Here is a 27,457-nt window from a genome sequence, read left to right as displayed (position 1 = left end):
GGCTGGGAGCGGCGGCCGGGCTGCGGGCGACGGGGGCGGGCAAGTCGGGCCGCGGCCGGGGTGGAGCCGGGGCCATGGAGCCGCTGCTGCCGGGCTAGGGAGGGCCGGCGCCGCCGGGCCCGCGGCGATGGCGGGCTACGCGCGCCGCCCGGGCGTCCCTCCGCTGTCGCGAGCCCGGAGCCTCGTCATTCCGGACGGTGAGCGGCCGGGCGGGGCGGCGGGGCCGAGCCCGCCGGACCCCGGGGCCGCCCCCGCCTCGCCGGGCCGGGCTGCAGGTGAGGCGGGCCGCGAAGAGCGCGGCCAATCGCTCTCGTTGTTATTGCAGCTCCAGCGTTCTATGAGCGCCGGTCTTGTCTCCCCCAGCTAGACTGTGAGCGCCCCCATGGCAGGGACCTGGACTCCCACTTCTTCGGCATTCGGCCGACGTTTATGTGCTATGTGCCCAGCCCGGTGCTAGCTTCCGTGGGAGACACAGGTGAGAGACAAGCCTCAGGGAGCCCCGAGCTGGCTGGGCCTGTAGGCTGCTTGCTGTGGCCTTAAGTCCCCCCTGACCCAGCTACTTAGTGTGGCCTTGGGGCGCTCCCCTCCAAGTACAGACACTCACTGTAGGCTGGTAAGTGCCCAGCAGAAGCCCCACAGACCACCTCCTTCCAGGAGACCCTGGCAGCGGCTGGGCTAGTTCATCCCGCTCTCCCTGGAGCATTCAGGCTGCCCTGCAGCCAGGGTGTAGGGAGAGCTAGGTGGTTGTGTCAGGGTCTCAGGAGAGTGGCCACCTGTGAGGGTATTCAGGAGGTATCTCAAGACACAGGAGGGCCTGCGCTACCGAACACTGCTCATCAAATCCGACAGGGAGCTTTTTCTGAATCACAGACGCCAGGGCCCACGGAAGCCATACCGTCTCCATGGGCAGGAGCCCCGGGGCCTCGGGTTTGAAAAGTTCCCCGGCCTGTGAGAATCATGGCAATAGAGACCCCGTGTTGGAAAAAAGTTGTCACAGAGGCCTCCATGATCATGGTCAAGCAGTGACGTCTCTTTGCAGATTTTGGCTACGGAAAGGGGAAATGTACTAAGCAAGGTCCTCCTGGAGCCCAAGAGACACATTTCGGAGGTATGGTGGTTGAGCAGTCCTCTCTTTCCCTCTCCCCAACACCTAGTACCAAGCACGTGCCCTGTGCTGGGGTGTCAGTTTGACAGCATATAATTCGTCTGCCAAGTGGGGTGGAGTCCGAAGGATGGACTCTTGACCCTAGGGTAGAAAGAGGGTACGGGGATGGGAGAACCTGAGACGTGCAGGACACAACATGGAAAGTAACAGTAGAGGGGTCTGAGGAGCCTTCACGGGCTCAGACAACAGGAGTCCGCTTTACACAAGGCTGGCACCTGGGCTTAGATGGCTGTGGACTGAAAGGGCCACGGTGTTACTGGTTAGGAACCAGGAGAGCTGGAAGGATGGATGGGTGAGCAGGGAAAGGACAGAGGTGGAGCACTGATTCCCGATGTAGCTGTACCATTAGAACTCTGACGGCCCCTAACACATATTGTGCCCCAAGCCAACTAACACAGTCTGTGTGGGAGTAGAGGCCCATTGTCCTCCCAAAGATCCCGAGGGTGGTCTCCGTGGGCAGCAAGGTGGGGGAACCAAGGGGTTGGGAACAGGAAGGAGAATTCATAAGGAAACTATACTCCTGTTACCGGGCTGGAACTCACAAGCCCAAGCCGCTCTACTGACTGAGCCAGCCAGGTGCCCCAGGAAGGAGAATTCAGAGTGTGGAAGTACATCTCTTTTATTGGCTAGGTTTTTCGTTTCCTAGAATCAGTGCGAGCAATAAGGGTGAAGTCCTGATTTTAGATGTGGTCGTGTTCTAGAAAAAAAATTTTTTTTGTTTTTGTTTTCTTGTGTTCTAGAAAAATTAAAGTGGAGCTTCCTTTTTAATGATTTTCAGGAGACGTTTTGCAATTGTGTTGTATGATCCTGTTTCAGGTGATAAACTTGAAGATCTTACAGAGGCCAATCCGTTCTCCTTTAAAGAGTTTCTGAAAACCAAGAACCTCACCCTGTCAGGAGAGAATACAGCCAACAACAGGATTTATTCAAAGGTAGATCCAAGGCATCATCTGCAATGACTATTCACAGAAAAACATCCAGAGGACCTCTCTCTTCCATCGTGGGAGACATGGCAGGAGCTGGGGGAGAAAGGGAGCCCGCCCCTCACGCTGGTGGGAAAGTTGGGTAGAGAAGCTGCTGGGAGCCCTCCTCTTCCCTGCTAGACAGGACAGGGCCTTTTGTTCCACTGTTGAGCACCTTGGAAGATAGGTCGCTAGCGGTTACTGAGTCTGAGCTGTGCCTCTGACTGTTTTCTTTAGGAACCCACAAGACACTCACTGGGACTCAGCCGCAACTCCTCAACTTCCCAGACTGTGGGGTATGGCCTGGAATATCAGCAGCCATTTTTTGAAGACCCTACGGGGGCTGGTGACCTTCTGGATGAGGATGAAGACGAGGATGAGGACGATGGGTGGAATGGGGCCTACTTGCCATCCACTGTGGAACAGACCCGCTCCTCAGGGGTCGCCACCAGCACGTCACCTTGCAGCACATATGTCTCCTTTTTCTCCACTCCATCGGAGCTGGTGGGGCCCGAGACCCTGCCTCCGTGGACACTGAGCAACTCTGACTCTCACACCTCTCCAGCGGGGAGCCCCAGTGCAGACTTTGTAGCTCACGGAGAGTCTCTGGGGGACAGGCATCTCCGGACACTGCAGATAAGCTATGAAGCAGTAAGTGAGAGGGCTCTGCATCTGTGCCTGGCCAGCACCTCATGTCTGAGCAGACAACCTGGAGCCTCTAAATGGCCTTGGGGGCCTGGGGTCTTGGCTCCAGGGACAAGATGGTCTGCTAGAGTTCCCATGTGGCAGTCCTCTGAGTTGGCGGATTCCGTACATGGTGTGCCACCAGAAGAGCCGTGTGCGGGGCAGCGAGGTGCAGCCCCTCTCAGGCCCCTCGAAGGCCACCCTTCAGGAAAGGGCCCACTCCAGGCATCAGCTCAGGGACATCTCGCTGTGTTCGGAGTAGAAGTTTTTTTTTTTTAGAAATGATTATCACCTAAAAGAGGAGTAAAACTGGCCTCCGTGATCATAGGCTTTTAAAGGGAGAGTATTCTATTCATGGTTATCTTCTGTAAGTGAACAGTATGTTGACTTTCCAGAATATTCTTTCATCAGTTCCAGAACCAATTTGCAGAGGTACAGACTCCTTTTCAGTGAGATACAGTTTTTCTTTTCTTTTTTTTTTTTTTTTTTTAAGATTTTATTTATTTATGCATAGAGACACAGAGAGAGAGAGAGAGATAGAGACACAGGCAGAGGGAGAAGCAGGCACCATGCAGAGAGCCTGACGTGGGACTCGATCCTAGGGTCTCCAGGATCAGGCCCTGGGCTGCAGGCTGCACTAAACCGCTGCACCACCGGGGCTGCCTGAGATATAGTTTCTAATAGGATTTTTTTTCTTTACAGCTGAAAGATGAAAATTCTAAGCTGAGAAGAAAGCTCACTGAGGTGCAGAGCTTCTCTGAGACTCAAACAGAAATGTACGTAGGCTTTGAGTCAGCGCTGCACTTCAAAACACCTGCTAACACTCAAGTTAGTCTTCCGTCAGTAATGAAGTGATCAGGGTGGAACCGAGCTTGGCTTTCATTGTATGTGTCTTGTGTTCTGAGCGAAAGTTTATTTCAAACACTAGGCCCAAACCCACCATGCTGGCTGAGAACCAGAGAGCAGTCGGTCTCGAGGCCCAGTGCCCTTGTGGTGTTAGCTACCCTGCCCCACTTAACTGCCTCTTGGGTGTATTTTGAGAGTAAGGTGCATGAGTATTAAAAATTGGGTGTTTTCTGTCCCAAGGGTGAGGACACTAGAGCGGAAGCTGGAGGCCAAGATGATCAAGGAGGAAAGCGACTACCATGATCTGGAGTCAGTAGTCCAGCAGGTGGAGCAGAACCTGGAGCTGATGACGGTGCGGGGGGGGGGGGGGGGGGGGGGGGTGTCTGGGGGGGGGCATTGTGATGCACCGGGTGTTGCGGGCTGGTGTGAGGATGGATCCCTCATAATGGGCCTGGGGTGGGGGCCAAGGGCTGGCTTCATCCTGCATTGGGGGCTCACCATGGTATACTGTGCTGATGCCTTTTTTTTTTGGTGACAGAAACGGGCTGTGAAGGCAGAAAATCATGTCATGAAGCTGAAGCAGGAGATCAACTTGCTACAGGTGATTGGACAGCACGTGCACAGGTTCCAGGGGCCTCCCTAGCAGCTGCGGCTCCTACCCTGACTCAGATGAAGGAAGCAGCCTGGTCCTCCTGGCCCCATTTCCTCTGCTCCACGTAAGGGCGGTGGGCATGTACCAGATTGTCCAGAACAGCGTGGACCCTGGCCCGGCTTTCCCATTTCTGCACATTGTGCAGAGGGTGGACTGAAGGGCCAGGGAGTCCCATGGGCCCCAAGAGCCCTCTCAGGAGGGGCCAGCCCCATCTACTTGCTGCTCTGCTGAGGCTGCTGGGGTTGGCTTTAGCCGCCTTGCCTTCCAGACGCTCTCCCATTCAGCTACCAAAGTGCTTTACTGCTCTCGCCCACCCCCAGGCACAGGTCTCGAACTTCAAGCGTGAGAATGAAGCCCTGCGGTCCGGCCAGGGCGCCAGCCTGACGGTGGTAAAGCAGAACACCGACGTGGCCTTGCAGAACCTCCGTGTCGTCATGAATAATGCCCACGCCTCAATAAAGTGAGTGTGGGGGAGCTGAGGGTGCTGGGGCATGGGATGGGGTGAGGCAGAGATGGCCAGTGGGCTCGGGGCGCAGAAGTAGGGGCAGTCCTCAGCTTGGTGTTTGAAACCGGGACACAGCTCACAGCAGACAGGGCTCTAGGGGCAGGAGTGCACTCAATGGTCCCGTTAATCTCGAGACCACACATTGTGTGCGGGACCAGCAGGCCCTTGAACCATCCACATAGTAATCACATTTTTACCTAGCCCTCATCTCAGATGGATCACGGTCCCTACTCCCACACCTGCCAAACACCTCAGTTCTGAACAGAGAGGAATAACAGTTTACATCCTGTCGTAAGAAGCAAATGAGTTCGTAGGAGGACCCCCCTCCCCCAAGATGGCTGGTGCTGACCTCCCCGAGCATCCCATCTGCCTGCCACGGGCTGGGCCCCTCTCCTGTTGGGGCCATTGGACAGTCATAGCCTCGGGTCCATAATGTCTATGTTTCCGTTTCAGGCAGCTGATTTCTGGAGCTGAAACATTGAATCTTGTAGCTGAAATCCTTAAATCTATAGACAGAATTTCTGAAATTAAAGATGAAGAGGAGGAGTCTTGATAGCACTGAGGTGCTTCCAGGTTGCAGCACCACTCACACTCAGACGTCCCTGTGCTCTGGATTTGGAAGTGCCATTGCATCTTTAAACGTGTTGTCCTCACCCGTAGTAAAGATATTTATCATGACATACTAATTTCATAACCCGACAGCACTAGCAGCTAACTGCAAGGACAAGCAGGCCACGTGTGAGAGCCACGCCTGGCTCCTCTGCAGCCCTTCTGGGTGAGCTCCCACTACTTCACAGACAGACTCTGATGCTCTATCGGAAGACGTTTCTATAAAAGCCAGTGATTTTTTGAAGTTACTAAACCTGAAAACCACAGTTTTATAATGTTTTCCGTTGTCATTTTAGAATGCTAATTATAAGTCAATTGTTTGTCCTTAATTTTGAAAGAGAGAAAGTAGGTGAGCTGTAGTCATAGGAAGCCTCAGAAGGTCCTGGTGCCTCTGTGACCTCATTTAGTCCCCAGCTGGCTCGGAGTCCATCCTGTGGCCCCATGGGTGGTGCCTGCCTTGGGAGACCTGAGCGCCACTGCCCCACATGAGCCCCAGGTCCCACAGGCTGTCCGCTCTGTGCAGTCATCTAAACACACCTGTGGGCCTTCAGGTTTTAAAAACTGCTTGGGCTGGAGAGTTCTGATATATGTTGCCAGGGGTGGTTTATACAATGAAGTTTAGAATCGAATTTATAGAGTGTGCAGGCCTTCCTGTGCTGGCACAAGGTCTGCCAGGGTGCCTTTCCAAATGCTTTCCCACATAGGGAAGTCATAACCTACACTATGTGCCTTCTTGGCTATTTTTCTGTAGATTTTTTTTTTTTTTAATAAATTTCCCTTTTACCTTCCTGTTCCAATTGACAGCTTTTCTACTTAATAAATTATAAATTCTACATAATAAGTAAATCATGAGTCTATGAACTGCCCCTTTCTTTCTGACTTAACCAGTTCTTCATGCTTGAGACTCAGTACTGGCCTCTGACTTCAGGGCCTCCATCTTGTCACAAGAGGTCATTTGTGCTGACAGGTTAAGCCTTAGTCCCATGCCCTGGGGGGGTCAAGGGGAGACTGACCACTGCTGCGTGGGCCTGATCACAGTGGCCAGTGCACTAGGGGTCAGAGCTGCGTGTTTTGGAGTTGGACAGATTGGAGTCTAGTATTGCAGCATTCTTTCGCGTGGTTGAATTTTAAGACATTTAGACTGCTAAACTCTCTGATCCTAGCCACAGGTACGAGCTTTCCAGAAATCCCTGCCAGACATGTCCTTCAGGGTACCCTCACCTCTTGCTCCAGCCTGCTGGTAAGAAGCAGGTTCTGGGCTCTGCAGCAAGTGCTAGGATGCGGTTCTCTTCTGGGCCAGCAGACAGGGCCAGCCAGGGAGCTAGAAAGCAGGGGCGGGGCTCCCGGGGAGGATGCCTCTGGGCACAGCTGCAGCCCCAGCATCTTAAGGGGGTGGCTCGTAGCGCCCCTGATGCGTTCCACCTGCTCTTGAGCCCGCCAGACCCCTACCACCTCCACAGGGGCTTGCGGAGAGGCTGCGGGCGCCAGAAGGGTCTAGATGAAGTAAGGAGCTGGATGCACGCTCGGGCTCTTACTGCTCCGTCTCCCGCGTGTGCTTGGTGTGTTCCATGATAAAAGATTCAAACTGGGGGGACGTGCAGCTCGGGCTCTGGATTTCCAGCGCCTCGCGGCCAGTCCGGTCCTGCAATTGGTTCTCCCCACGCCTCGGCCTGCCAGCTCCGCCTGTCTGTCCGCTAGGGGAGGCGCACTCCGGGTTTCCAGACTGCATACCCCCCACCCCGGAGACGCCCGGCACTCGGGGAGGGGACTAGCGCCCCCTGCCCTGCCCCAGCTCCGCACACGCCCCGAGGACGTGCAACCGCAGGCAGGCTCCGCCCGGCCCGGGACGGCCCCGGATGGGCCCCGAGGTGCGCGCGGGGCTGGGGGGGGGCTGGGGGGGGCCTCCGGTCCTGCGCGCCGCCTGCCCTGGGGCCTGGCCGCAGCAGCAGCCCGAGGTAGTTAGCACAGGTAGAGAGGAGCAAGCGGGATTCCGCAAGGACGAGGTCTCGCGCGGCCGACCCCACACACCCCCAACCCCGCGGCCCGCGCGCGGGGGCAGCAAGCGCCCGACGCCGGTCCCGTCCCGGCGTGCTTCGCGCTGCGGCCGCGGGGCGCGACTTCCGGTCTTGCGGCCGCCGGAAGTGCAGGGGGCGGAGGCGCTGGCGGCGGCGCCGGCGGCGGGTGAGAGCCGCGGAGTCGGTGTCGGGGAGGTTGTCCGGAAGGGGGCCGGGCGGGAGGACGGGCGGCGGGGGCAACCGGCTCTCGTCGGTTCGGCTCGCTCGCAGCGTGCACCAGCGCCGGGGCTGCGGCGGGGGTGGGGGAGCTTCTCCGGCCGGGCGTCCGGCTCCCGGTCCGGGCCGAGGCCTCGCGAGCCTCCTCTGTTCTGCGCCTCCCCGACTGGCGCTGCTAAGATACCAGGTCGGGCTGGGTGCCAGCCGCTCCCGGGAGCCCTTGTAGGTGCGGGGCCCGGCCCACCATCCCCGGGACCGGCCTGCAGCCGCTGGTAGCCCTGGGTTCAGGTTTTTCTCGGCCTGGGGCTGTCCTTGTTCTGGTGACTGGGCTAGCACACGGCCTGTCTGCACCGGTGACTGGCCGGCATTGGGGCGCGTCCGTTCCGTGCCCATCACTCTGCCTCCATCCTGCTCACAGCCTGCCTGGGAGCGGGCAGGCACGTTCACGTGGCTTCAGCACCTGGTGGAGCAGATAGCGGGTGTTGGGAGCCGTGTGGGAGGTGTCAGGTCAGGGCCCCAGGGCTCCCGAGCAGGACCGCCTGCTTTGGTCAGGCTTCTGTCGCACCCCCACCACGGGTATGCGTGTGTGGACGATGGGTCCCTGAAATCCTGTCATCTGTCCCGTTGACCAGTAGGAGTCATGGACGTAGATGCTGAAAGAGAGAAGATAGCAAAGGAGATTGCAGAGCTTGAGAGGATTTTGGATCCCAGTTCCTCGAGCATTGGTGTGGGTGTTTCTGAGTCTGGTCTTGCTTTGGATTCTGATGCAGGTAAGCTTCCACAGGCCACGGCTGGAACCCATCCATCTGGCCTCCGTACCAGCCCAGTGCTCGCCCACACCGACCTCTGCCTTTACTCCTGGGGATGGCCTGTTAGCGCTCCTCCTTAGCTGGCCAACCTGCTGGTTGGGTGTGAGTATGCTGTCCTCAGGAGTCGGAGGAGTCGGAAGGTTCCAGAGCTCTGCTTGTCAGTCACCACCACACTAGACAGCTGAGAGTCCCGTGTCCGTCCGTCCCCCCCGCCCCCCCGCCCCGGGGCTGTCCTTGGTGCTCCCTGGGCCCTCAGGGCCCTCGCCACAGATCTGATTGGAGGCCTGCCTGTGTGGTCAGAAACTATGAGAAACTGGGCCTCCTGCCTACCTGCCTCTTCTCGGCCCTGGGGAGCAGTCCTGAGGCTGTTTCTCAGTGTTTTGGGCTACACCAGGGCTTGCCTTTCACCTGTAATCCGAGCTTTGTATTGGCCTCCAGCATGGTCCACCTTCCCTCTCTGGCTGACCCTGCCCTTGGTTCAGGGCCTGTCCTGTCCGGTCAGTGAGTGCTCAGACACTGGCTGATGGGAAGGGAAGGTCCAGTTCCAGCCCCCACCCACCTCTGACCATCAGGAAACGACCCTGTGCTGCACCTGCTGGTCATCCCTTTGGCGGGTGTGGCATCCCGTCACTGGTCATCCACACGATGTGCTTGCATTCTCACAGATTCATTGCCAGAGGAGGACTCGGATGCTGCTGATTCCCCTGTCTCGGTAACTACTGGCCTGAACTGTCTGTGCCTGCCAAGGCAGACCCCACCCTGCCAGTGGGCCCAAGACCAAGAGGGGTTCTTTGAGCTCATTTGGGTTTTCCATGTGCTTGTTAGTGGAGGTGATATATCACAGAGCGTCTGTCACCAAAATTAACATTCTCCCTAGAAATAACCATTGTCTATAGTTTGGGGTGTATGTCTCCTGGCTTTCCTGAGCTCCTCCTAATGCGCACAGATCTGGGTATGACATCACAGGTGGAAGGCTTTGAGCGTACTGCTGGAGTCTGGCCCTTTGCAGCTTGCCTGTCTGTGCTCAGTTTGCAGGGTGCAGTGGGGTAGTCACAGCACAGGTAGTTCAGCCCATGTGTGTGATCACCTAAGACGGTGCCTGGCAGGTAGTATTCAAGTCACGCCAGTTTTTATTGCTGCTATTTGCTTATTTTAGAATTTCATGTTAATTTAGAGAATCTTTATGATTGGATTTTTGTTCTTTCAATGAGGCAATAGGTACAGAAGTGCCTCTTCTTGATTGCCAGGTAGTCCCCCTGGCTTAGATTTACATAGTTCCACACCTAATTGACCTGTGGATTATTTCCAGTCTTCAATTTTGCTGGCACCACAGTGGCCCTCTGCACCCGTGTTAGTGCTCACTGCCCCTGCCAGGGATGAGGGCACACAAGCCCATTCAGAGCCTTGAGTTCCACAGAAGCATTTATTGTGGAAAGTGAACAGCACTTACCTCCTTATCCTTTCTAATCCCAGAGGTGCCTTCAGAAGCTTGTTTTCTGTTTTAAGATGTGGAATGTGCACATGTTCTGTGTCGGGGTGGTCTCCTGCTGTTCCAGGGACCGGAGCGTGAACTCACGCTCGTTGTGCTGCCCTGAGTAACAAGAGGGATGGTGTTTGCATGCCTTCTTTCTCACCTGCCATTTCTCACCTGTAACCAGGAAGAGGAGAGGTGGGGTGAGGCCAGCAATGGTGAGGACGACCCCAAGGAGAAGAACCTCCCTGAAGACCCAGAGACCTGCCTGCAGTTGAACATGGTCTACCAGGAGGTCATCCAGGAGAGGCTGGCGGAGGTCAGCCTCCTGCTGGCCCAGAACAGGGAGCAGCAGGTAGGACAGGGCCTGGCCCTCAGAACCCTCATGGCCAGACACCCCAGTACCAGGGCTTTGAGCTAAGTCTGCTCCCTGGCTGCCTGGTTCCCCTTCTCCACAAGGGCAGTCACTGCTGCCTGGCCCCAGTGGACCCTCTGTATCTGCCACAGGAAGAGATCATGAGTGACCTGGCAGGGTCCAAAGGCCCCAAGGTGAAGGACGGCAAGAGCCTGCCCCCGAACCTGTACATAGGGCACTTCATGAAGCCCTACTTCAAGGATAGAGTGACTGGAGTGGTGAGTAACTGGCGCTCCACTCTACTCACTGGGGAGAAGGTCAGGCTGTGTGGGAAGGGGCTCTCGTCTCCTCACCTGCTGGGGGTGTTGCGGCTTCCCTTGGATTGTTCAGGGTAATGTTCTCTAGCCTCTTTCAAACTCTCCACTGTTGCCAGTGGTGAAAGTCAGGGTCTTGGGCCCTGGAACGTGGCAAGGTGATCTCAGCTCCACAAGTAAGCCTGGGGGCATTTCTGTAAGAGGTGGTGCCAAGGTCGGGGCAGCTTGGCAGAATCGTGGCGGCCTGGTTGCAAGGTCCCAGGGAACTGCTGAGCCCACCCCATGCCGGTTGGGTCGTGGCCCTCAGCCAGTCACCAGGCAGTAGCCCTGGGCCCAGGTGTCCAGTGCCCGGACTCCCTTGAGGCTGAGCTGCTCGAGGAGGCCAAGGGGAAGGGCTCCAGAGTCCTAGTGGGGCCTCAGAGCAACATGCTCGGCCTGTGAGGTGAGCATACCTGGGTTCTGTCCACATCGTGACACCACTTTATCTGGCAGGGGCCTCCTGCCAACGAGGAGACACGAGAGAAGGCCGCCCAGGGCATCAAGGCTTTTGAGGAGCTCCTGGTGACTAAGTGTAAGCACCTGGGCCTCAGCATCACAGTCCTGCCTCTCCCCAGGTGCCTCCCCCTCCAGGCCTTGACCACTGGGACTGGCCACTCAAAACCCCCGCCTATCCCACGCCATGTTAGGGCTGTGATCCACACAGTTCACTATCCGGTCTGCCTTTCCATCCTTGCACTCCCAGCCCCAGGGGCCCAGCTGTGAGTGTGGGCCAGGGCGTCCTTGCTGGACAGCGGCCCTTGTGCCTGTAGCCTGGTCCCCCCGCCGGTGCTGCGGCCCTGGACTGGTCGTGTGCCCACCACTTCCTCGAATGGAAGTCAGGGAAGGCGCTGCTGAGGTCATTGTCTGTCGTTAGGGAAAAACTGGGAGAAGGCTCTGCTCCGAAGGTCAGTGGTGAGCGACCGCCTGCAGCGCCTGCTTCAGCCGAAGCTGTTGAAGTAAGTCTAAGCATGGCCTCAGATGTCAGCCTCCCCGGGGAGCTGGCGGGGGTGGGGGGGTGTCCAGGCCAGACGCTTTGTGATGGGCAGATGCTCCGGTGTGGCCGCAACCCCCTGGTCGCAGTGGGAGAGGCGCCGATCCCGGAACTTGTCCCCAGCAAGGCAGCTGAGCTCGAGATCCTGCGTGCAAGAACCAGGCAGGCTGAATGGTCGTCTTCACTCACGCAGCTCGGGCAGTTTCGCTGGTCTGAAGTGGGCCGTTCTCGAGACCTTTTTGTGTTGTGATGCAGTGACACCATGTGATCAACTCACAGCGCCTGTTGGCTGGGCCAGGGCTCCCTGGGTCTGCCCAGGTCTCACGGCTGATGGGCGGGTCAGGGTTTGCTTCTGTGATGGTGTCCTTCTCCCTGGCCTTCAGGAGGGGCGACTGCAGGCTCTGGCCTGTTGCCAGGCTACCCACAGTACATCTCACTGCATGCCAGGCCAAGGCTGGCAGCTGGGACGCCGAGCTGGGGTTTGTTACCGTGTGTCCTTGTACACATAGCCACACTAGTTGCTGACATGTCGCCAGCAGCACCCAGAGGGAGAGCGTCATTGCTTCCTGTGGGTGGGAAGCTGGGCAGCCTCCTGCCTGTAAGAGGCAGGCGTGGAGTTGGAGCCAGGCTCTGGCGTGTGCCCCCTGATGTGGAGCTTCGTTGCGTGGAGTGACGCGCATGCCTGCGTGCATGGGGAAGCCGAACTGGCCCCAAGACCCCACCCCCTGCCCCCCAGGGGTGACACAGATAACCCTGGTGCCTCTGCTTGCCCATAGGCTTGAGTACTTGCACCAGAAACAGAGTAGGGTGACAAGCGAGGCAGAGAGGCAGGTCCTGGAGAAGCAGAGCAGGGAGGCGGAGACAGAGGCCCAAGACATCCGGTGAGCTGGGTCTTACGGGGATGGTGTGGCCTGGGAGAGGCGTGGAAGGCCAGGCATGACGCTGGCAGCCTGTCCCTTCCTCCAGGCAGCTCCCAGAGGAGGCCTTGCTGGGGAACAGGCTTGACAACCACGACTGGGAGAAGATTTCCAACGTTAATGTAAGTTGGGGCAGTGCTGGGCTGGCGGCTTAGAATGAGCAAATCAGCATCAGGCAGTCAGGTCACGTCCCCAGTGGCCACCAGATCTGCCGTGAAGCCCTGGGCAGGCGCCTATCCAGCGGTGTGGAGAGGCTTTACGGGGCCCATCCTGCTGGCCTGAGGTGCCTTTCCTGAGACAGAAGGGTGTGAGGGTTCAGGCATGTGCTTGCAGCCAAACCCTGCTTCTCCTGGGGCTCCAGGCCGCCAGCCACCAGAGCACGACAGTCCTCTCAGGTTGGGTTGTTTCTCTGTGGGTGCAGTTTGAGGGCAGCCGCAGCGCAGAGGAGATCCGGAAATTCTGGCAGAACTTTGAGCACCCAAGCATCAACAAGCAGGAGTGGAGTGGGCAGGAGGTGGACCAGCTAAAGGCTATCGCCGCCAAGCATGGCCACCTGCAGTGGCAGACGATTGCCAAGGAGCTAGGGGTAAGGACCGGAGGGGGCCCCGAGACCAGGCAGGGGCGGGTCCACGGCTGGGAGACTGGGCGGGCTTGGGGTCGCCACGGGCTGCCTGTCATGCCACAGCCCTGGGAGCTGCCAAGCTTCATCATCGTGCTGCTTTTGAGGGTGTGGCCTACAAGGAGAAGAGTAGCCTCTCCAGCCCCCTGGGCTGAATCTCCGGAAGCTTCTGGCTCCTCAGCCCCCATCTGTCTCTGAGTGCTCACCCACCTTCCCCCTCCTTCCCAGGGCCTGTTTTTGGCTTCCTTCTGGATCCTTCCTTATTCCCGTGAAGCCCAGGGGTTGGTTCTGATGGGGTTTGAGGGGAACACTCTTCCCAGTTTTCTCTGGGCTCTTCTGTTTTCCTCATTTCTGAGGTAAGGACCAAGGGTTCCGCTCAGCCTCTGTCTCCACTGCGAAGGTGTTGAAGGCCTGCCTCTCAAAAACAATTCGCCATGAGCTCGGACTCTGGCCGCCGCTTCGGCCCTGTGTAGGGAGGGTGTTAGGCAGTTAGGTGTCTCCAGAATCCTCCATGTTGTGCTGGCTTTGAGCTTTACTGGCTTACGACCTAAGAAGGTCGTCCATGAAGTCCAGGTGTTTGGATTGACCGCTTCTGTAGACAGACACGTGATCGTAGCCACTGAACCAAACCTGATTAAAGCTGTGCGGAGGCCGCACAGACCCCGAGGGCACAGGGTTCAGCGCATACCTGGCTAACGGTCTGTGGTCTGTCCTGCCGAGCTTATCTGTAGTGCGCTGGGCTGGAGCGCCCCGCCGATGTCAGAAAGGCACGTCCCCACCCTTGCGAAGAAGCACGAGATGTGCTGCTTATCCTGAGCAGCCAGGTAACCTGGTGCCGTACACGTATGCTTTACACACTTCCTGAGTTGTGCTTTTTCTAAAAAAAATTTTTTTAAGATTTTATTTATTCACAAGAGACAGAGAGACACCCACAAAGCGAGAAGCAGGCTCCCCTCGAGGAGCCCAATGTGAGACTCGATCCCAGGACCCTGGGGTCACGACCTGGGCCGAAGGCAGATGCTCAACTGCTGAGCCACCCAGGCGTCCCCTGAGTTGTGCTTTTAAAGTTGTTTTTAGTCTTTATTTCCTTAGTTTCTTGGGTTTTAAGGTTTTTGGTTGAGGGCAGTTTGGGTTCCTAGTAAAACAGAGGAAGATGCAGAGGCTCCCCTTCTATCCCTTGCTCCACCCCCATCATCATCCCTTACTAGAACGGTGCTTTGTGTAACAGGCTGGATGTGTGTTGGCGTGTGGGCACCCAGAGCCCAGCATGGACGTCGGGGCTGTGTCACGGTGCACTCTGGGTTTGGGCAGTGTGGGGGACGTGTCCACCGGGGCAGTCTCACGCAGACAGTTCACAGCCTCCACAGCGGTGCCTCTTCCACGATGTCATGGGGCTGGGGCCCTGCTGCCTGCAGCCTGTTTGGACGACTTACTCCCCTTTGTGCCTTTTCTCGGCCTGATCGCTCATTTCTCTTGAGCACTATAACAGCGCATTATCTGGATGGACCTCGCTTAGTCCACCCACTTGCTGCAGGGCCTCTTGATCATTTTGGGATTTGGCAGTCCTTACTGCAGCTCCTGTCAACATCTGTGCAAGGGTGTTTGTGTGGATGTGACTTTTCAGCTCCTTCGGGGAAAAATCAAGGAGTGGTTGTATGCTAAGAGGATGTTTACTCCTGTCCTCCGGAGTGGCCGCCCTGGGCTGTGAGCCCCCAGCCACAAATGAGGGTCCTTGCCAGCATGCAACGGCATCTGGGCTCCAGATTCGGGCCATTCTCCCAGACGTGTGGTGGCGTCTCGTTTACTTTTGCATCTCTGATGACAAACATGTGGTAGTTTATTTCTTATCTGCAGGTCGTTTTTGGTTAAGAGTCTGCTGAGGTTTCTGGTTTATTTTTTAAATCAGATTGTCTTGTTGCTGAGTCTTAAGGAACCTCCTGTGTATTTGGAATGACAGGCCTTTATCAGATGCATCTTGTGTGTGCAGCTTGTCGTCTCGTTCTCCTGCTGTCTCCACTGAGCAGTAGGTTTCATTTTTAGCACAGCCCAGCTGATCCCTTCTTTCAAGGACCATGCTTTTGGTGTTGAGTCTGAAAGGGCATCTCCAAACCCAGACCTTGTAGGCCAGCAGACTGCTTACATCCAACCATACATGTCATATTCTCTCTAACTCGAGAGTCTTCTTTAGGAAAAAAAAGAGTGTTTAAAAGTTAATTAGCTTTTGGGAAACTCTTTCTGAAGGGGAGTAAGGGGGTGATGGGGGACATGCTCAGGCAAAAGCTTCTGCTGTGTAGACTGGCGGTTTACATGCTGAACTGGAGCACCTGTGGAAGCTGGAATACGGTTGCTCCAGAGCTCTCCTAGGATGGCCTCCCCAGAGATGTGGGCGCCACAAGAACTGGCCCCCTGCTGCCCAACATGCAGGCTCCTCTCAGCTGCCCTCCATGGAGGCTTCAGAGAGACCGGTCAGAGCCCCAAAATTAGGGCAGCACTGCATCCCCCATGTCGTTCAGAGGCATGAGCTCTGCAGGGAGGCTCCTCTCACAGGCTGCTGAGCTGGCGTTTGCCATCCAGTAGTCCAGTGTCACCTTGAGGTCACGTAAATGAAGCATAACAGAATTTTCTGGATACACGTCTGGTGAAGCTGCAAACTGGTGCTTCACGGTCATCTGCCATCGTGCTTTCCGCTGTGCCTGCAGGGTCTGGTAGGAGTAACTAGGTCATTGGTTCACAAAAATGCATGGCCTGCAAGGCACAAATGACCTGCACCCTGGCCGTCCCTCTGCAGGCGGTGCCCGCCCAGTAACACCCACTTTGTTTTGGTTTGGGTCTTGGGAAGACCAACCGCAGTGCCTTCCAGTGCCTGCAGAAGTACCAGCAGCACAACAAGGCTCTGAAGCGCAAGGAATGGACTCGGGAAGAGGACCGCCTGCTCACCCAGCTCGTCCAGGAGATGCGTGTCGGCAGCCACATCCCCTACCGGAGAAGTGAGTGCCCGTGTAGGTCCTGCCACCTGTGCTCCTGCCGCAGCTTGCATGTCGCCCAGCTTGAGGCCCCTCATAGGCGGATGCAACTCGGTCCTTACAGGCACAAGGGGCTGGAGGGGAAGTCAGGTCATGCAGCCCCTTGCCGGATGACCCAGGAAGCACAGTGCTCACCAGGTTCCTCTGTCTCCAGTTGTCTACTACATGGAAGGGAGAGATTCCATGCAGCTCATCTATCGGTGGACCAAGAGCTTGGACCCCAGCCTGAAGAAGGGGTTCTGGGCCCCAGAGGAAGATGCGGTGAGTGTATGGCCGTGGAAGCCGAGGAGAGCCATCCCGGGATGTGAGCCTAGGTGCCCACCGTCCCTTCTGAAATGGGCTGTTGCGGGCTGCGGAGGTTATGGCTGCCTGCAGAGGCCTTGCTTGTTTGCTTTCTCTCCTGCAGAAGTTGCTTCAAGCAGTTGCCAAATATGGGGAGCAGGATTGGTTTAAAATCCGGGAAGAGGTGCCAGGTAGGAGCGATGCCCAGTGCCGAGATCGGTGAGTTGGACCTCGCTGGGTGAGGGAGGCCTTGCTGGGGTCACTTCTCGGTAGGCGAGCAGCCCATGGCCCCGGGTAGTCTGCTGGTGGAAGCTAGGGTGGCCGTGGGAGCCCTACGTGCCAGCGGTGACTTCACAGGAAGCAGGACGTCCGTGGTTTTTAGAACCAGGCTTTTGTCCGAGCTTAACCTGAGGTGGCCCCTGACCCACTGGGCTCAAGGCTTATTTCCTTGACCCTGTTGATCTGACAGCAAGATCCTTGGAAGGCTGCTTTGATGATCTCCTTTTCTTGGTTTTTTTTTTTTTTAACGGTTTCTAACAACTTAATCCATGTGCCATATGGCACATTCACGTGAAGAGTGGTGTTCTGGGGGGATTATTGTCCTCAGGGAGCGTGCAGCCCATCCCCCCAACTTCAGGACATTGTGACCACCACCCAGAGAAACACCCTTTGCCAACCACAGCACACAGTTCCGGAAAGGGACAAAGGCTTGAATGGTCGTTTCTCCAGAGAGCACACAAAAACGGTGCTCAGTGTCATTAGTCATTGCAAAAACACAGATCAGAGTGACAGTGAGACCCCATTTCACTTGCATCAGGACGTTTGCTTTAAAACTGCACGAGAGGGATCCCTGGGTGGCGCAGCGGTTTGGCGCCTGCCTTTGGCCCAGGGCACAATCCTGGAGACCCGGGATCGAGTCCCACATCGGGCTCCCGGTGCATGGAGCCTGCTTCTTCCTCTGCCTATGTCTCTGCCTCTCTCTCTCTCTCTCTTTCTGTGACTATCATAAATAAATAAATAAATAAATAAATAAATAAATAAATAAATAAATAAAGATAGATTAAAAAATAAAATAAAATAAAACTGCACGAAAGGGCAGGCAGCTGTTGACGAGGGTGCAGAGGGCACATGCTGCGGGTGCCGTGGAAGCAGTGTGGCGCTTCCTTGGGAGTTAGCTGTGGGACGGCCGTGTCGTCCAGCATCACTGCACCCCCACAGCGGAAAGCTGGGCCACACAGGCACCTGCACGCTCTTGTGTCACAGGTTTGTGAGTTGATACGTGTTCTGGCTACGAGTTCCTTATCAGTGGCCACGTCTGCCAGTCTGGGGGCTGCGTGTTCCCTTTCTCGATGGCATCCTGTGAGACGTGTTGAAAAGGTTTTCATTTTGATGAAGTCCAGTTAATCTATTCCTTGTTCATCACCTGAACTTTGGTGCTGGGTCTCAAAGCCCTTGCTGGAGCCAGGATGGCTGAGGGAGGGCGTTCTAGCGCCTGAAATGCCCCCATGTCCTTGCTGTTTGCAGGTATCTCAGACGGCTACACTTCAGCTTGAAAAAGGGGAGATGGAATGCAAGCGAGGAGGAGAAGCTGGTTGAGCTGATTGAGAAGTACGGTGTTGGTAAGTCCTGGGCTTCTTGTCGGCCCTGAGCCCCTGGGAGGCACAGCTTGCGGTGACCCCAGCTGTCTCCCTGTCCCCACTTTTCCCCCTTGCACACTGACGCACAGTGGGGATGGAAAGTAAGGAGGGCCGTGACTCCTCTCCTCTCCTTGAGAAGGCTGCCACCAGCCACTCGCACCTGCCTGGTCCGCTCTCTGGGTGCCTTTCTAGGGAAGCTTTTTAAAATTGAGTCTCTTGGTGTGAGTTCACTGAGTCTGCTCTTTTCCACTTTATGATGCAGCGTTCTGCTATCCATTATGAATGTTCTGTCTTTATGTGTCTTGTGACCTCCCAGTATTACCAGCTGTGTCCCGTCTCCCTGAGGAAGAGGACAGAGCTTACTCAGCCACACATCTGTTGACAGATGTTTCCATTTCTCATTTCTGTCCCCAAGCTGGAATGAGCCAAGAGCTCGGTCTCTGCATCTGCTCTTATCCACAGCAGATCCTTAGACGTGGCTTAGCCAAGTTCAGGTGCACACAGAGTTCTGACTGCTGCACCGGTCACACAGTCCTATAAAGAAGGCCCCAGTGTCCTCCTGCCTGTACTGTCAGAAGGACAGAGGAGATGGTTTACATTTACATAAGCGCAGAGTGTGTTTCCTCGCCTCAGTTGTGTGTTCTCTAGACTTTTGCTAAAGGGCCGATCACTCTGCTATCCCTGGGCTTCTTAGATGCAGGGAGTGGTGTGCTGGTGAGCACGCACTCCGATGGCACATGGCGTCTGTCTTTTACTAGAGAGCGTGTCTTCGAGAAGAGTACGTTGTCCAAGCTGGCAAATACGTCGTCACAGATTCTGGGAAGCAGCCTCCACATTGTTTTGTTTTGTAGGTCACTGGGCAAAAATAGCTTCTGAACTACCTCATCGGACGGGCTCCCAGTGTCTGAGCAAGTGGAAGATCATGGTCAGGGTGAGGCTTTACTAAAAGTCAGTCCAAAGGCCCTATCATCTATGGGGCCAGCATCACCACCGGGCAGGGAGAGGAGGAGGGACGTCTGGTTTCTGGTCCTGGCATCTTTTCTTCCCAGAGGCCAAGGGCAGAGAGCCCCTGAGCTCTATCAGGGAGCTGCTATCACCTCAGAATGGCCGGGGGGGGCTGTTCTCTCAGCACGCCATGTCCCAGACTGCTCAGGGTCTCTCCTCAGAGGGCCAGCCTTCCTGCACCTTATCCCTGGTCCACAAGCCCTGGGCAGCCAAGGCCTCCATATAGCCCTTCCCCACAGAAGAAGCAGAGTCGGGGGAGGAGGAGGCGGCGTCCCCTTCGCAGTGTGCGATGGAGCTCCAGCAGCGGGGACACCAGCAGTGAGGACATCAGTGGCGAGGGCGGCAGCGGGAACAGCGAGGACTCAGAGCCAGAGGAAGCCCCGGAGGCTGGGACAGGTGGCCAGGCACCACCGTCCACACAGTACACTGTGCCGGACATGGACCTGTGGGTGCCTGCCAGGCAGAGTGCCGGTGAGCCGTGTGGAGAGGGGGCCCGGGGCTGGCCAGGACACCATGCTTCACCTTCCAGCCCTCCCCAAGGCTCCAGCAAGGCTCAGGATGGCAGCGGGGCCATTCACCCCACAGCCTCGGCTCCCACAGAGGAGGTGGGCAGGGTACACGCCCCCTCCGGGACCCACAGCACCCACAGTGCAGGAGGCGTCGGGCACCCAGACTTGGTGGACACTCATCCCTTGAGCTCAGAGGAGCCAACCAACAAGGTAGGGCCACAGGCCCCATTGCATCCCACATTGCTACTCGAGGGTCAGCAAGACTGGTGCTGAGGCACAGCAGGCTTTCCTGGGCATGGAGGGGCCTCAGACACCTTGTCCTGGCTCTGTACAGTGTTCACACCTCGTGAATGGTGTGTAGGGCAGCAGCCTCGTTTCCCCACTGGTCTGCTTTACCAGCCATGCAGGAGAGCTGTGGAGGCCTCTACTGGGCAGGCTCCCGGACTCAGAGCCGTTTCTGACCAGTCTGTCCCTGAGCGGTGGTGAGGCAGGGGTAGCAAGCAGGAGGGTCTCCTGTCCTGCAGCCCTGTGTGTGCCTGTCCTGGTTGGTGTCTGAGGTGTCAGGGCCCTGGGGCATGCCTGGCTTCGGCTGCGTGTGGGGTTGCAGCACACAGGCTACTGAGTCCTGGGAGCAGTTGGAGACTCCACTCTGTGGCACCTGAGGAGACAGTGGGCTGTCGGGGCAGACTACATGTGCCGGCTCTTGCGCTGCATGGCTCCTCTGCCATATCTGTGACTTGTCAGGCCCTTGGGCACCGGTCCAGAGGCTGCTGCCCATGGGATTTATGAGCACGTGGTACCATCAGCTCAGGGGCCTGCTGGTGGTCGGGGACCTTGTTAGTGCTGGCTGCAGCCAAGCCAGCCAGATTTGTTGGTGCCAGGCCTTAGGGACCTGCCCGAGGGCACTTCAGGGCACTTCCCACCACCCTGCTTTGGAACCTGGGCATAAGGCTGTGCGTGCTGCCCCTGCAGGCCCCGTGCCAGGGTTCCCCATGTGTCCAGCCTCACATTTGCAATAGTGGGAGTCATCTGCTGCAGGTGCTCAGAACCAACAGAGCCTACTGGTGTCAGATGGTGGTAGGAGCCAGCCCCCAGCTGCTGCCCGCCACAGCCCCCATAACCACTGCCCTCTCGGCCTGGTCCCCCTTTTGCCAGTACAGGGAAGGAGTATGGGGTAGTAAGGGTGGGGCACGGGCAGCCCCAGAGCCAAGCCTGGCTGGGAAGCCCAAGTGCCTTTCTTCCTTATATAGGAGAAACTGAGGCAGTCATGCCTGCTCAGCTCATCCCTGGGGGCCAGCCCTGGTGATAGCAGTGTGGCCAGGCCCCGTGTACAGCAGCTGTGGCACAGGACAACCAGGAACAGGCGGCGGTGGCGGGGACAGGCCCTGCAGAGGAGGCTCCTTGAGTACCAGCTCCTGATGGCCATGAGCTCGTGGGTGGGTGATGTCCTGCCCTGCACTTCCCGGAGGCCTGCCACAGTGCACACTCAAGGTACTGCCCTAGCTCTCCTTTGAGAGCTCCTGTGGGGACTGGGGTGGGGGAAGACACAGAGCAGATGAGGGGTGACCCTGCTGGGGAGGGAACACAGGGAGGGAAGGGACCCGTGTGCCTGTCTCATCTTTTTAAAGAGCATCCATTTGGAGGGCTGGTTGGGTTTTGTCTCCCAATATGCTTAGCACCCAGGGGACGGCCTGGCAAGCAAACAGCCATTCAGGCCTTAGCAAGGGTCTTCTCAGGGCTCAGGTGCACGATATCTGCATTTGGGTTTCTGGAGAGCTGGTCGTGTTTTCCGGGGGGGCAGGGCTGAGGCCAGTCAGGGCCAGCAGCCAGAACCACCTTGCACGTGTGCCTTTGTTCCTTCAGCCGATGGCCTCAGGAAGCAGCTGCAGGATGCCCAGCTGACCAGCACCCCCGTGTTCACTCTCTTTATCCAGGTGAGAAGCCCGTGACATAGAAGTTTCTTGTCTTGTACTTTGTTTCACCCGGTGAATTTTGAAGTTTGTGGTGGATTCACTTGTTAAAGTCTAACATTCTGAAGCTTTGGGCCCTGGGAATGGGTTTTTCAGTGGCCTGTGACGTTTAACAGAGAAGTCACTATGGAAGGGACAGTACTGGAATAGCGTTCCAGCAACCATTAAACCCCATCTTGAAAAGGGACGGGGTGCCTGGAGCCCCAGTGCATAAACAAAACTTCAGGAAAGAGACCCAGGTGCAGTGGGAGCACTGCTCCGATGCCCCCAGGTCCTGAGGCCAGCTGGGTTAAGTGAAGGGGTCGTGGCATTGAGGGGCTGTACTGGACTCTGGACCTGCCCTGGGGGCCGTGCTCAGAGCTGGTGCAGTTTGGTTGCAGACACCCTCATCATCTCAGTCCTTGGCAGGGAAGGGGGATGGGCTCTTGTCACAAGTATGTCATGCATGTGTCACATGTGTCCCTCAAGCTGTTCCAGATCGACACCACTGGCTGCATGGAGGTTGTTCGAGAGAGGAAGGCCCAGTCATCTGCCCTTCTCCAGACTAGTGCTCAGGACCCAGGGCCTGGGCTCCTACAGGTGAGAAGTAGGGGTGAGCGCTGGGCACAGGCTTCCTCCCATTCCTGACATGGCAGGGCCAGTGCTGGGGCGGACGGCAGCTGCCCAGGTGGGGAGTAAGGCAATGCCAACCCTTTCCAGAGACAGGAGGCATTCTCAGGTGTCCTAGGGGCTGGGTCAGCTCCTGAGAACAGCCCTGCTGGCTCTGAGATGTCCTGCTGTCTGCCCATCTGCCTGGAGCCCCGAGGGGCTCTGTGACAAGTCCAGGGGAGGCAGAGCCAGAACTGGCACTCAGGCCTGCCTGGTCCCACAGCCTGTGCTGCATGGAGGCCTCTGAGCCCTTGGGCATCTGCTGCTCTAGGCACTGGCCCTGCTGGGGTGGGATGCCAGGTGTGGGCTCTGTCTGTGAAAACCCATGTCCTCAAGTCCAGTCACAGCTAAAGGCGGACCAACCAGGTCAGCCCTGTGGTGCCCCATCCAGGCCCCGGAGCCCCTGAGGCCTCCTGCCTGGAGAGCCAAGCTCCTGTCTTTCCACCCCACGCAGCCCTGACCACACTGTGATGAGCTCACCCAGTGGTACTTGTAGGTGGATGTGGGTGGGAGGGAAGGAGGCTCTGGTGCTTGGGACCCTGTTTCTGCTGCAGGTGAGGGCAGAAGGAAGGCTTCCCTGGGGGTAGAGAAGTGGGTCTGGACCCTGGGTACTTCCCTGAAGCGCTTACACTTATTTTTCAGATGTCTTCAAGTACACAGAACGCCACAGGTATTGTCTGCCTCTCTGCTCCTGTGTTGATCATCTCCTGTAGTGGGAAGGGAGCAAACCTTCCATGGGCGTTGAATTTCGGGCTCTGAGCAGCACTGTGGCCCTGGTGCCAGGTCTCTGCATCCCAAAGCAAGGACAGTAGCGTGGCTGACAGGAGGGGGCAGAGGCAGCTCCTTAGGCTCCTACCTACGTGGCACATGAGCCAGTCCCAGGCATCAGGGAGGGGCGTCTGCTGGCTGCCACCAGCCTCCCCACACCAGCAGCATCATGCGAGGGACTGGGGCCTGGGAGACAACGTGAGGTGGGCGGTGTTGCCCAGCCGTCCTTGTCTTGGGGACATTGAAGGTGCGGTGCTGATGTGTGGTATGCGACGGGCCCTGCTGCCTGGCACCCAGTGCCCTGGCCACAGCCAGAGCTCAGGGAGGTCTGGGAACATGCAGCTCAGACACCAGGGCTCCCACTCCATGCTCCCAGCAGCCACCCGCCTTCCACAGGGGCCTCCTGATGGGATGTGGGGGAAGCCCATGTCCGGTCCACATATACGGAGCTCTTCACGTAAGCTCTGTCTCTCCTGCAGGCCGCAGCTTCTGCAGCCTGCCATCACGAGAGCCTGCAAAGCAGAGCACCAGCCACAAGGGGAGCAGGGGCTGGCAGCCCTGCCGTGCCAAGTCCAGTCCACAGGCGCCCCTGCCAGCTCCGAGTGGCCCCCGGCCCAAGCCCAAGACCGTTTCCGAGCTGCTTCGGGAGAAGCGGCTTCGGGAGGCCCGGGCCCAGAAGGCCACCGAGGGCACTGTGGCTCTCACACCGCTGCTGCTGTCCTCACCACTAATCCTCCAGCCTAGTCTACCACAGACCCCCCACCACCCCTCCACCTCGGGCCTGGCTGTCACAGACATGGTGCTCTCTGGGCCTGGAGCCCCTGCAGTGACTGGGCTGAGGACGTCAGCCAAGGACGAGCGGCCCTCCACCCTGCCAGTCGTGGCCTGCACCCTGGCCTCCACAGAGGCTGTTCCTGCTGCCTCCAGAGCTCCGGTGCTGGGCCCCAGCCAGGTCTCCGTGAATGGCCATCAAGATGGTCTGGGACAGTCCCAGGCCCCTGCCACGTCTCGGAAGCAGGGTCTGCCTGAGGCACCACTCTTTCTCCCTGCAGCCCCCAGCCCCACTCAGCTGCCTGTCCAGCCCCTCAGCCTGACGCCAGCTCTGGGCATGCACAAGGAGGGGCCGCACGTGGTGGCTACCACTCCTCTGCCTGTCACCTGGGTGCTCACGGCTCAGGGGCTGCTCTCAGTGCCAGCTGTGGTGGGCCTTCGAGGCCCAGCGGGGGGGACCTCTGACCCCAAGGGACTGTCAGTGACTCTGTCACCCACCCTGCCTGGGATGCAGGTAGGCCGGGACCCCAGGCCCTCTGGGCTGAGCCACCCTTGGCAGCCCCCGGCCAACGTGGACACAGACTCAGATCCTCCCTCCAGGACAGACCTCTTGACCATTCCAATGCTCTGCCAGTCCCAAAATTCTGTGGAAATGGGTGGTGACGTGGCCCATGCCTCTGGGGGACCTGCCTTCCCTGGAGAGGCACAAGTGGTCCAGGAGATAGCTATGCCCAGGATACCCTCCCAAGCCACACTCCTGGCTGACCACCCTGAAGCAAAGCCCTGCAGATCCAGCCAGCCACCTATGCAAGCTGAGAGTGGTCCAGGAGAGACACCAGGGTCCCCAAGGCCAGGGGGACTCCCGGGGCCTCTGGGCCTGGAGAGGCCACCCCCACCGCGGCCTAGGCCTGAGAGGGGTGCCCTAGACCTGGACCTCCTGTCCCAGGAGAGCGAGGCAGCTGTGCAGGAGTGGCTTCGGGGAAAGCAGGGGGTGTGCGTGCCTCCGCTGGGGAGCAGGCTACCCTACCAGCCACCTGCCCTGTGCAGCCTTCGGGCCCTGTCTGGACTCTTGCTCCACAAGAAGACCTTAGAGCAGAGAGCTACATCCCTCATGCCCAGTGGGGCAGCTGGAGCCCTGCAGGCCTCACTGGGACAGGTGCGGAGGCAGCTCCAGGACAGCCCGGCCTACCTGCTGCTGAAGGCACGGTTCCTGGCTGCCTTCACCCTCCCTGCACTCCTGGCCACCCTGTCTCCCCACGGCGTCCCCACTACCCTGTCATTGGCCACGAGGGCTGACCCTGAGAGTGAGGATGACCTGGGGGAGCTGGAGCTCACCTGTGGTCCTCAGGCAGGACCAGCAGCTACCATCCCTGTTCAGGTAGGCACGGGCCCCCTGCCCTGCTTCCCTGTGGCCATCAGCCATGTCCACACACATGTGGTGGGAGCTCCAGCCCCCAGGGCTGGCCACGGTTTGCTGAGGAGGAAGCTGGCTCTGGGCCTGCTCAGTCTGTACGGATGTGGCCTCCTTTGAGGCCACTGTGGGAAACAAAGAGGAACCTCTCCATTCGTGGCCTTGCTTGAGGGAAGGAGTGGGTGATCTTGGGTCCCATGCATCCCATGCACACACGGGCTCCTGTGGTGGTGCACAAGCTCCACAAAGGTGGCACTGCATTTGTCCCTGCGTATCTGGGGACCCCGAGATCTTTAGCTGTTGGCTCTGGCAGTAGCTGCCCCAGAAGAGCTTTCCAACCTGTGGGGGCAAAACTATCCTTACTCCCTGGCAAGAAGCCTGACATGTGCAGGCAGGTGTCCCTGTGTCCTTGTGGCCATGTGTACCACGGGGTTACGGGGCCTCTGGCAAGGCATCCTCTGACCTGTTCCTGGGGCCATGGGAGAGCTTGGCCACTTTGTCATGTGCCAGGTCTGGGAGGTTGTGGGGTCTCCTACAGGCTTCCCAGGTGGGGCTCCCCTTTGCACCATTGGGACAGCAGGAGGCAGGGTTTGTGGCTGGGGGGCTGTGGGGGAAAGAGCTTCCTGTCCCCTATGTGCAAGCTCTCCGCTGCCACCTGCCTATGTTCTTGGCCACTGCCCTGCTGGCCTGACCGGGAAGACCGGGGTGTAGGAGGCTGCTCTGGAGTGTCCTCAAGGGCAATGGAGCCCCTACGTTGGGGTAGGGGGAAGCAAGAGCCCACGTGTGGCCCCTGCATGTGCTGGGGCCTCTGGTCCTCTGCGAGCCACACTGTCTGCAAGGATAAGGTCTGGGGAGCAGCCTGACCCTGCACTGTGCTGTCAGCATGTAGCTTACCCCCTGGCGTGACTGCTCGCTGCCACTGCTCTCCCTATCTGTCCTAGTGGGGACTCACTCCTGTGCCCTCTTCCTGGCTTTTGTTTCAGGGAGCCCCAGACCCTGGGCAGAGCCTGGACGGTTGTGACAGCCTTGATGTGCGCAGAACCCGGCATGCCTGGCATGCCCGGAAGCGGCAACGGCTGGTGTGAGCAGCAGGGTAAGCAGGGGCAGGGGTGGGTGCAGGTACCCCTATACCATGGGCCTTCCCCGTGCCTCTGTTCTGGGCACACAGGAGCCCACAGCTTTCCAGATGTGGGGCAGACTATCATCGCCCTTAGGAGCTCACATCAAGTGTGATGGGGAGGGTTATACAGGCCTATGGGAGCCGTTTGTGGGGAGGGCCATGTAATCCCTCTCCCCTAGCTACACCCTCGCCCACTGGGTTGCACACTCCAGGCTCTGGTGCTTCCTTCTTGCTGACCCACGTGTGCCTCGGGGCCTTTGCACTGCTGTCCCCTCTGCCTGGTCTTCGTCCATGTCTGTAAGGCTTGTTCCCTTATCCCAATCATGTCTGCTCAGTGTTTGGCTGTTCAGAGATGCTCTCTCTGCCTGTTCTCTTGGGGCAGTACCACTGTCAATGTCTGTCTTGCTAGCACTGTCTCTTCTACACCCGACATGGTTTACATGCGTGTCTGCCATAAACGTGAGCCCTTAAGGGCGGTGATATGATTTGGTTTTTGCTGCCGGGTCCTCAGTGCCCAGAGAGCAGGCATCAAGTAGGCCCTCAGTACGGATTAGTTGAGTTCATGGTGCAGAGATCCCATGTGGGGGAAGATGTCTGGTCTACAGAGGTGGGAGCCAGCTCCTGCGAGTGTAGTGGGGCTGCGCCCTGAGAGGGTCCACAGAGGGGATGCTGGGGGTGGGGGTGGGGGCATCAGAAGCCCACCCAGGCTCTAGGGCCTGCCCTCAGCATGGCCCCCTGCATGGACTGCAGGTGGGCAGCCAGACCCGGTTCTGCGCCCTCGGAGGAGGCCTAATGCCACCTTTGGTTCCTATCCTACAGCACCATCTCTGGGGTCTGGCTGGGGTCAGGGTGTCCCCACCATCTGGGCATCTCTGTGTTCCAGGAGGCGGGAGCCATGCTGGACCCCAGTGAGCCCACCTGCCTGTGGAGCCCAGCTCCAACCCTCCCGGAGGAAGCAGCCTAAAGCAGTTGGAGGCTGGGGGAGGCTTCGCCGTGTGACCGTGAAGCCACTGGGGCTTGGCTAGTCCTCCAGCACAAATCGGAAGGAATGTTTGAAGGAATAAAGTGAATGGCTTATTTTTTTATTAAAAGGCAAGCCCCAGATTCTTGTTGCCTTAAGAGACTGGGCAGAGGGTTGGGGCTC

The 27,457-nt window shown here is 57.9% G+C and overlaps 2 protein-coding genes across 11 annotated transcripts; both read left to right on the top strand.

The window, feature by feature from the left end:
- The first annotated feature begins 45 nt into the window (after nt 1-45).
- On the top strand, nt 46-6,269 carry ENTR1 (endosome associated trafficking regulator 1). 5 transcript variants are annotated; one of them, XM_077851398.1, is made up of 10 exons: nt 46-197; nt 326-475; nt 1,040-1,108; nt 1,982-2,097; nt 2,365-2,778; nt 3,514-3,587; nt 3,898-3,982; nt 4,196-4,258; nt 4,630-4,769; nt 5,268-6,269. In XM_077851398.1, the coding sequence occupies exons 1-10, from the start codon at nt 128-130 to the stop codon at nt 5,365-5,367; spliced, it is 1,281 nt and encodes a 426-aa protein (XP_077707524.1). In that variant the 5' UTR covers nt 46-127; the 3' UTR covers nt 5,368-6,269. The 5 variants fall into 5 exon arrangements, 4 of the variants coding, with proteins under 4 accessions (XP_077707524.1, XP_077707523.1, XP_077707526.1 ...); XM_077851397.1 differs by having other exon boundaries at nt 3,898-4,009; XR_013354023.1 differs by lacking the exon at nt 5,268-6,269 and having other exon boundaries at nt 3,898-4,009; nt 4,196-4,373; nt 4,630-4,770.
- Nucleotides 6,270-7,173: 904 nt separating this feature from the next.
- Nucleotides 7,174-27,404, top strand: SNAPC4 (small nuclear RNA activating complex polypeptide 4). 6 transcript variants are annotated; one of them, XM_077851374.1, is made up of 24 exons: nt 7,552-7,604; nt 8,287-8,424; nt 9,129-9,175; nt 10,122-10,289; nt 10,442-10,567; nt 11,096-11,174; nt 11,517-11,598; nt 12,410-12,514; nt 12,600-12,672; nt 12,972-13,136; nt 16,009-16,156; nt 16,347-16,453; nt 16,599-16,693; nt 17,999-18,093; nt 18,963-19,042; nt 19,356-19,835; nt 20,876-21,116; nt 21,489-21,559; nt 22,064-22,174; nt 22,886-22,913; nt 23,491-24,084; nt 24,196-25,160; nt 26,177-26,286; nt 27,197-27,404. In XM_077851374.1, exons 2-23 carry the CDS (start codon nt 8,295-8,297, stop codon nt 26,276-26,278), a joined length of 4,092 nt encoding a protein of 1,363 aa, XP_077707500.1. In that variant the 5' UTR covers nt 7,552-7,604; nt 8,287-8,294; the 3' UTR covers nt 26,279-26,286; nt 27,197-27,404. The 6 variants fall into 6 exon arrangements, with proteins under 6 accessions (XP_077707499.1, XP_077707500.1, XP_077707494.1 ...); XM_077851373.1 differs by lacking the exon at nt 7,552-7,604 and adding an exon at nt 7,174-7,291 and having other exon boundaries at nt 8,290-8,424; nt 23,491-25,160; XM_077851368.1 differs by having other exon boundaries at nt 23,491-25,160.
- The last annotated feature ends 53 nt before the right edge of the window (nt 27,405-27,457 follow it).

Source organism: Canis aureus, chromosome 16, assembly GCF_053574225.1.
Source record: "Canis aureus isolate CA01 chromosome 16, VMU_Caureus_v.1.0, whole genome shotgun sequence".
Classification (NCBI taxonomy): Eukaryota; Metazoa; Chordata; class Mammalia; order Carnivora; family Canidae; genus Canis; species Canis aureus.
The sequence above is the reverse complement of the archived record's forward strand: the minus strand, read 5'-3'. Positions and strand labels throughout refer to the sequence as shown.

What these genes read in the sequence shown, in the direction of transcription:
- SNAPC4 (XM_077851373.1), top strand. Translation starts at nt 8,295, where the DNA reads ATGGACGTAGATGCTGAAAGAGAGAAGATAGCAAAGGAGATTGCAGAG. An exon ending in GATGCCCAGTGCCGAGATCG is followed by an intron (nt 16,694 to 17,998) that starts GTGAGTTGGACC and finishes TGCTGTTTGCAG; the next exon opens with GTATCTCAGACGGCTACACT. An exon ending in CAGCTACCATCCCTGTTCAG is followed by an intron (nt 25,161 to 26,176) that starts GTAGGCACGGGC and finishes CTTTTGTTTCAG; the next exon opens with GGAGCCCCAGACCCTGGGCA.
- ENTR1 (XM_077851397.1), top strand. Translation starts at nt 128, where the DNA reads ATGGCGGGCTACGCGCGCCGCCCGGGCGTCCCTCCGCTGTCGCGAGCC. An exon ending in CCAAGAGACACATTTCGGAG is followed by an intron (nt 1,109 to 1,981) that starts GTATGGTGGTTG and finishes ATCCTGTTTCAG; the next exon opens with GTGATAAACTTGAAGATCTT. An exon ending in AGGAGATCAACTTGCTACAG is followed by an intron (nt 4,259 to 4,629) that starts GTGATTGGACAG and finishes GCCCACCCCCAG; the next exon opens with GCACAGGTCTCGAACTTCAA.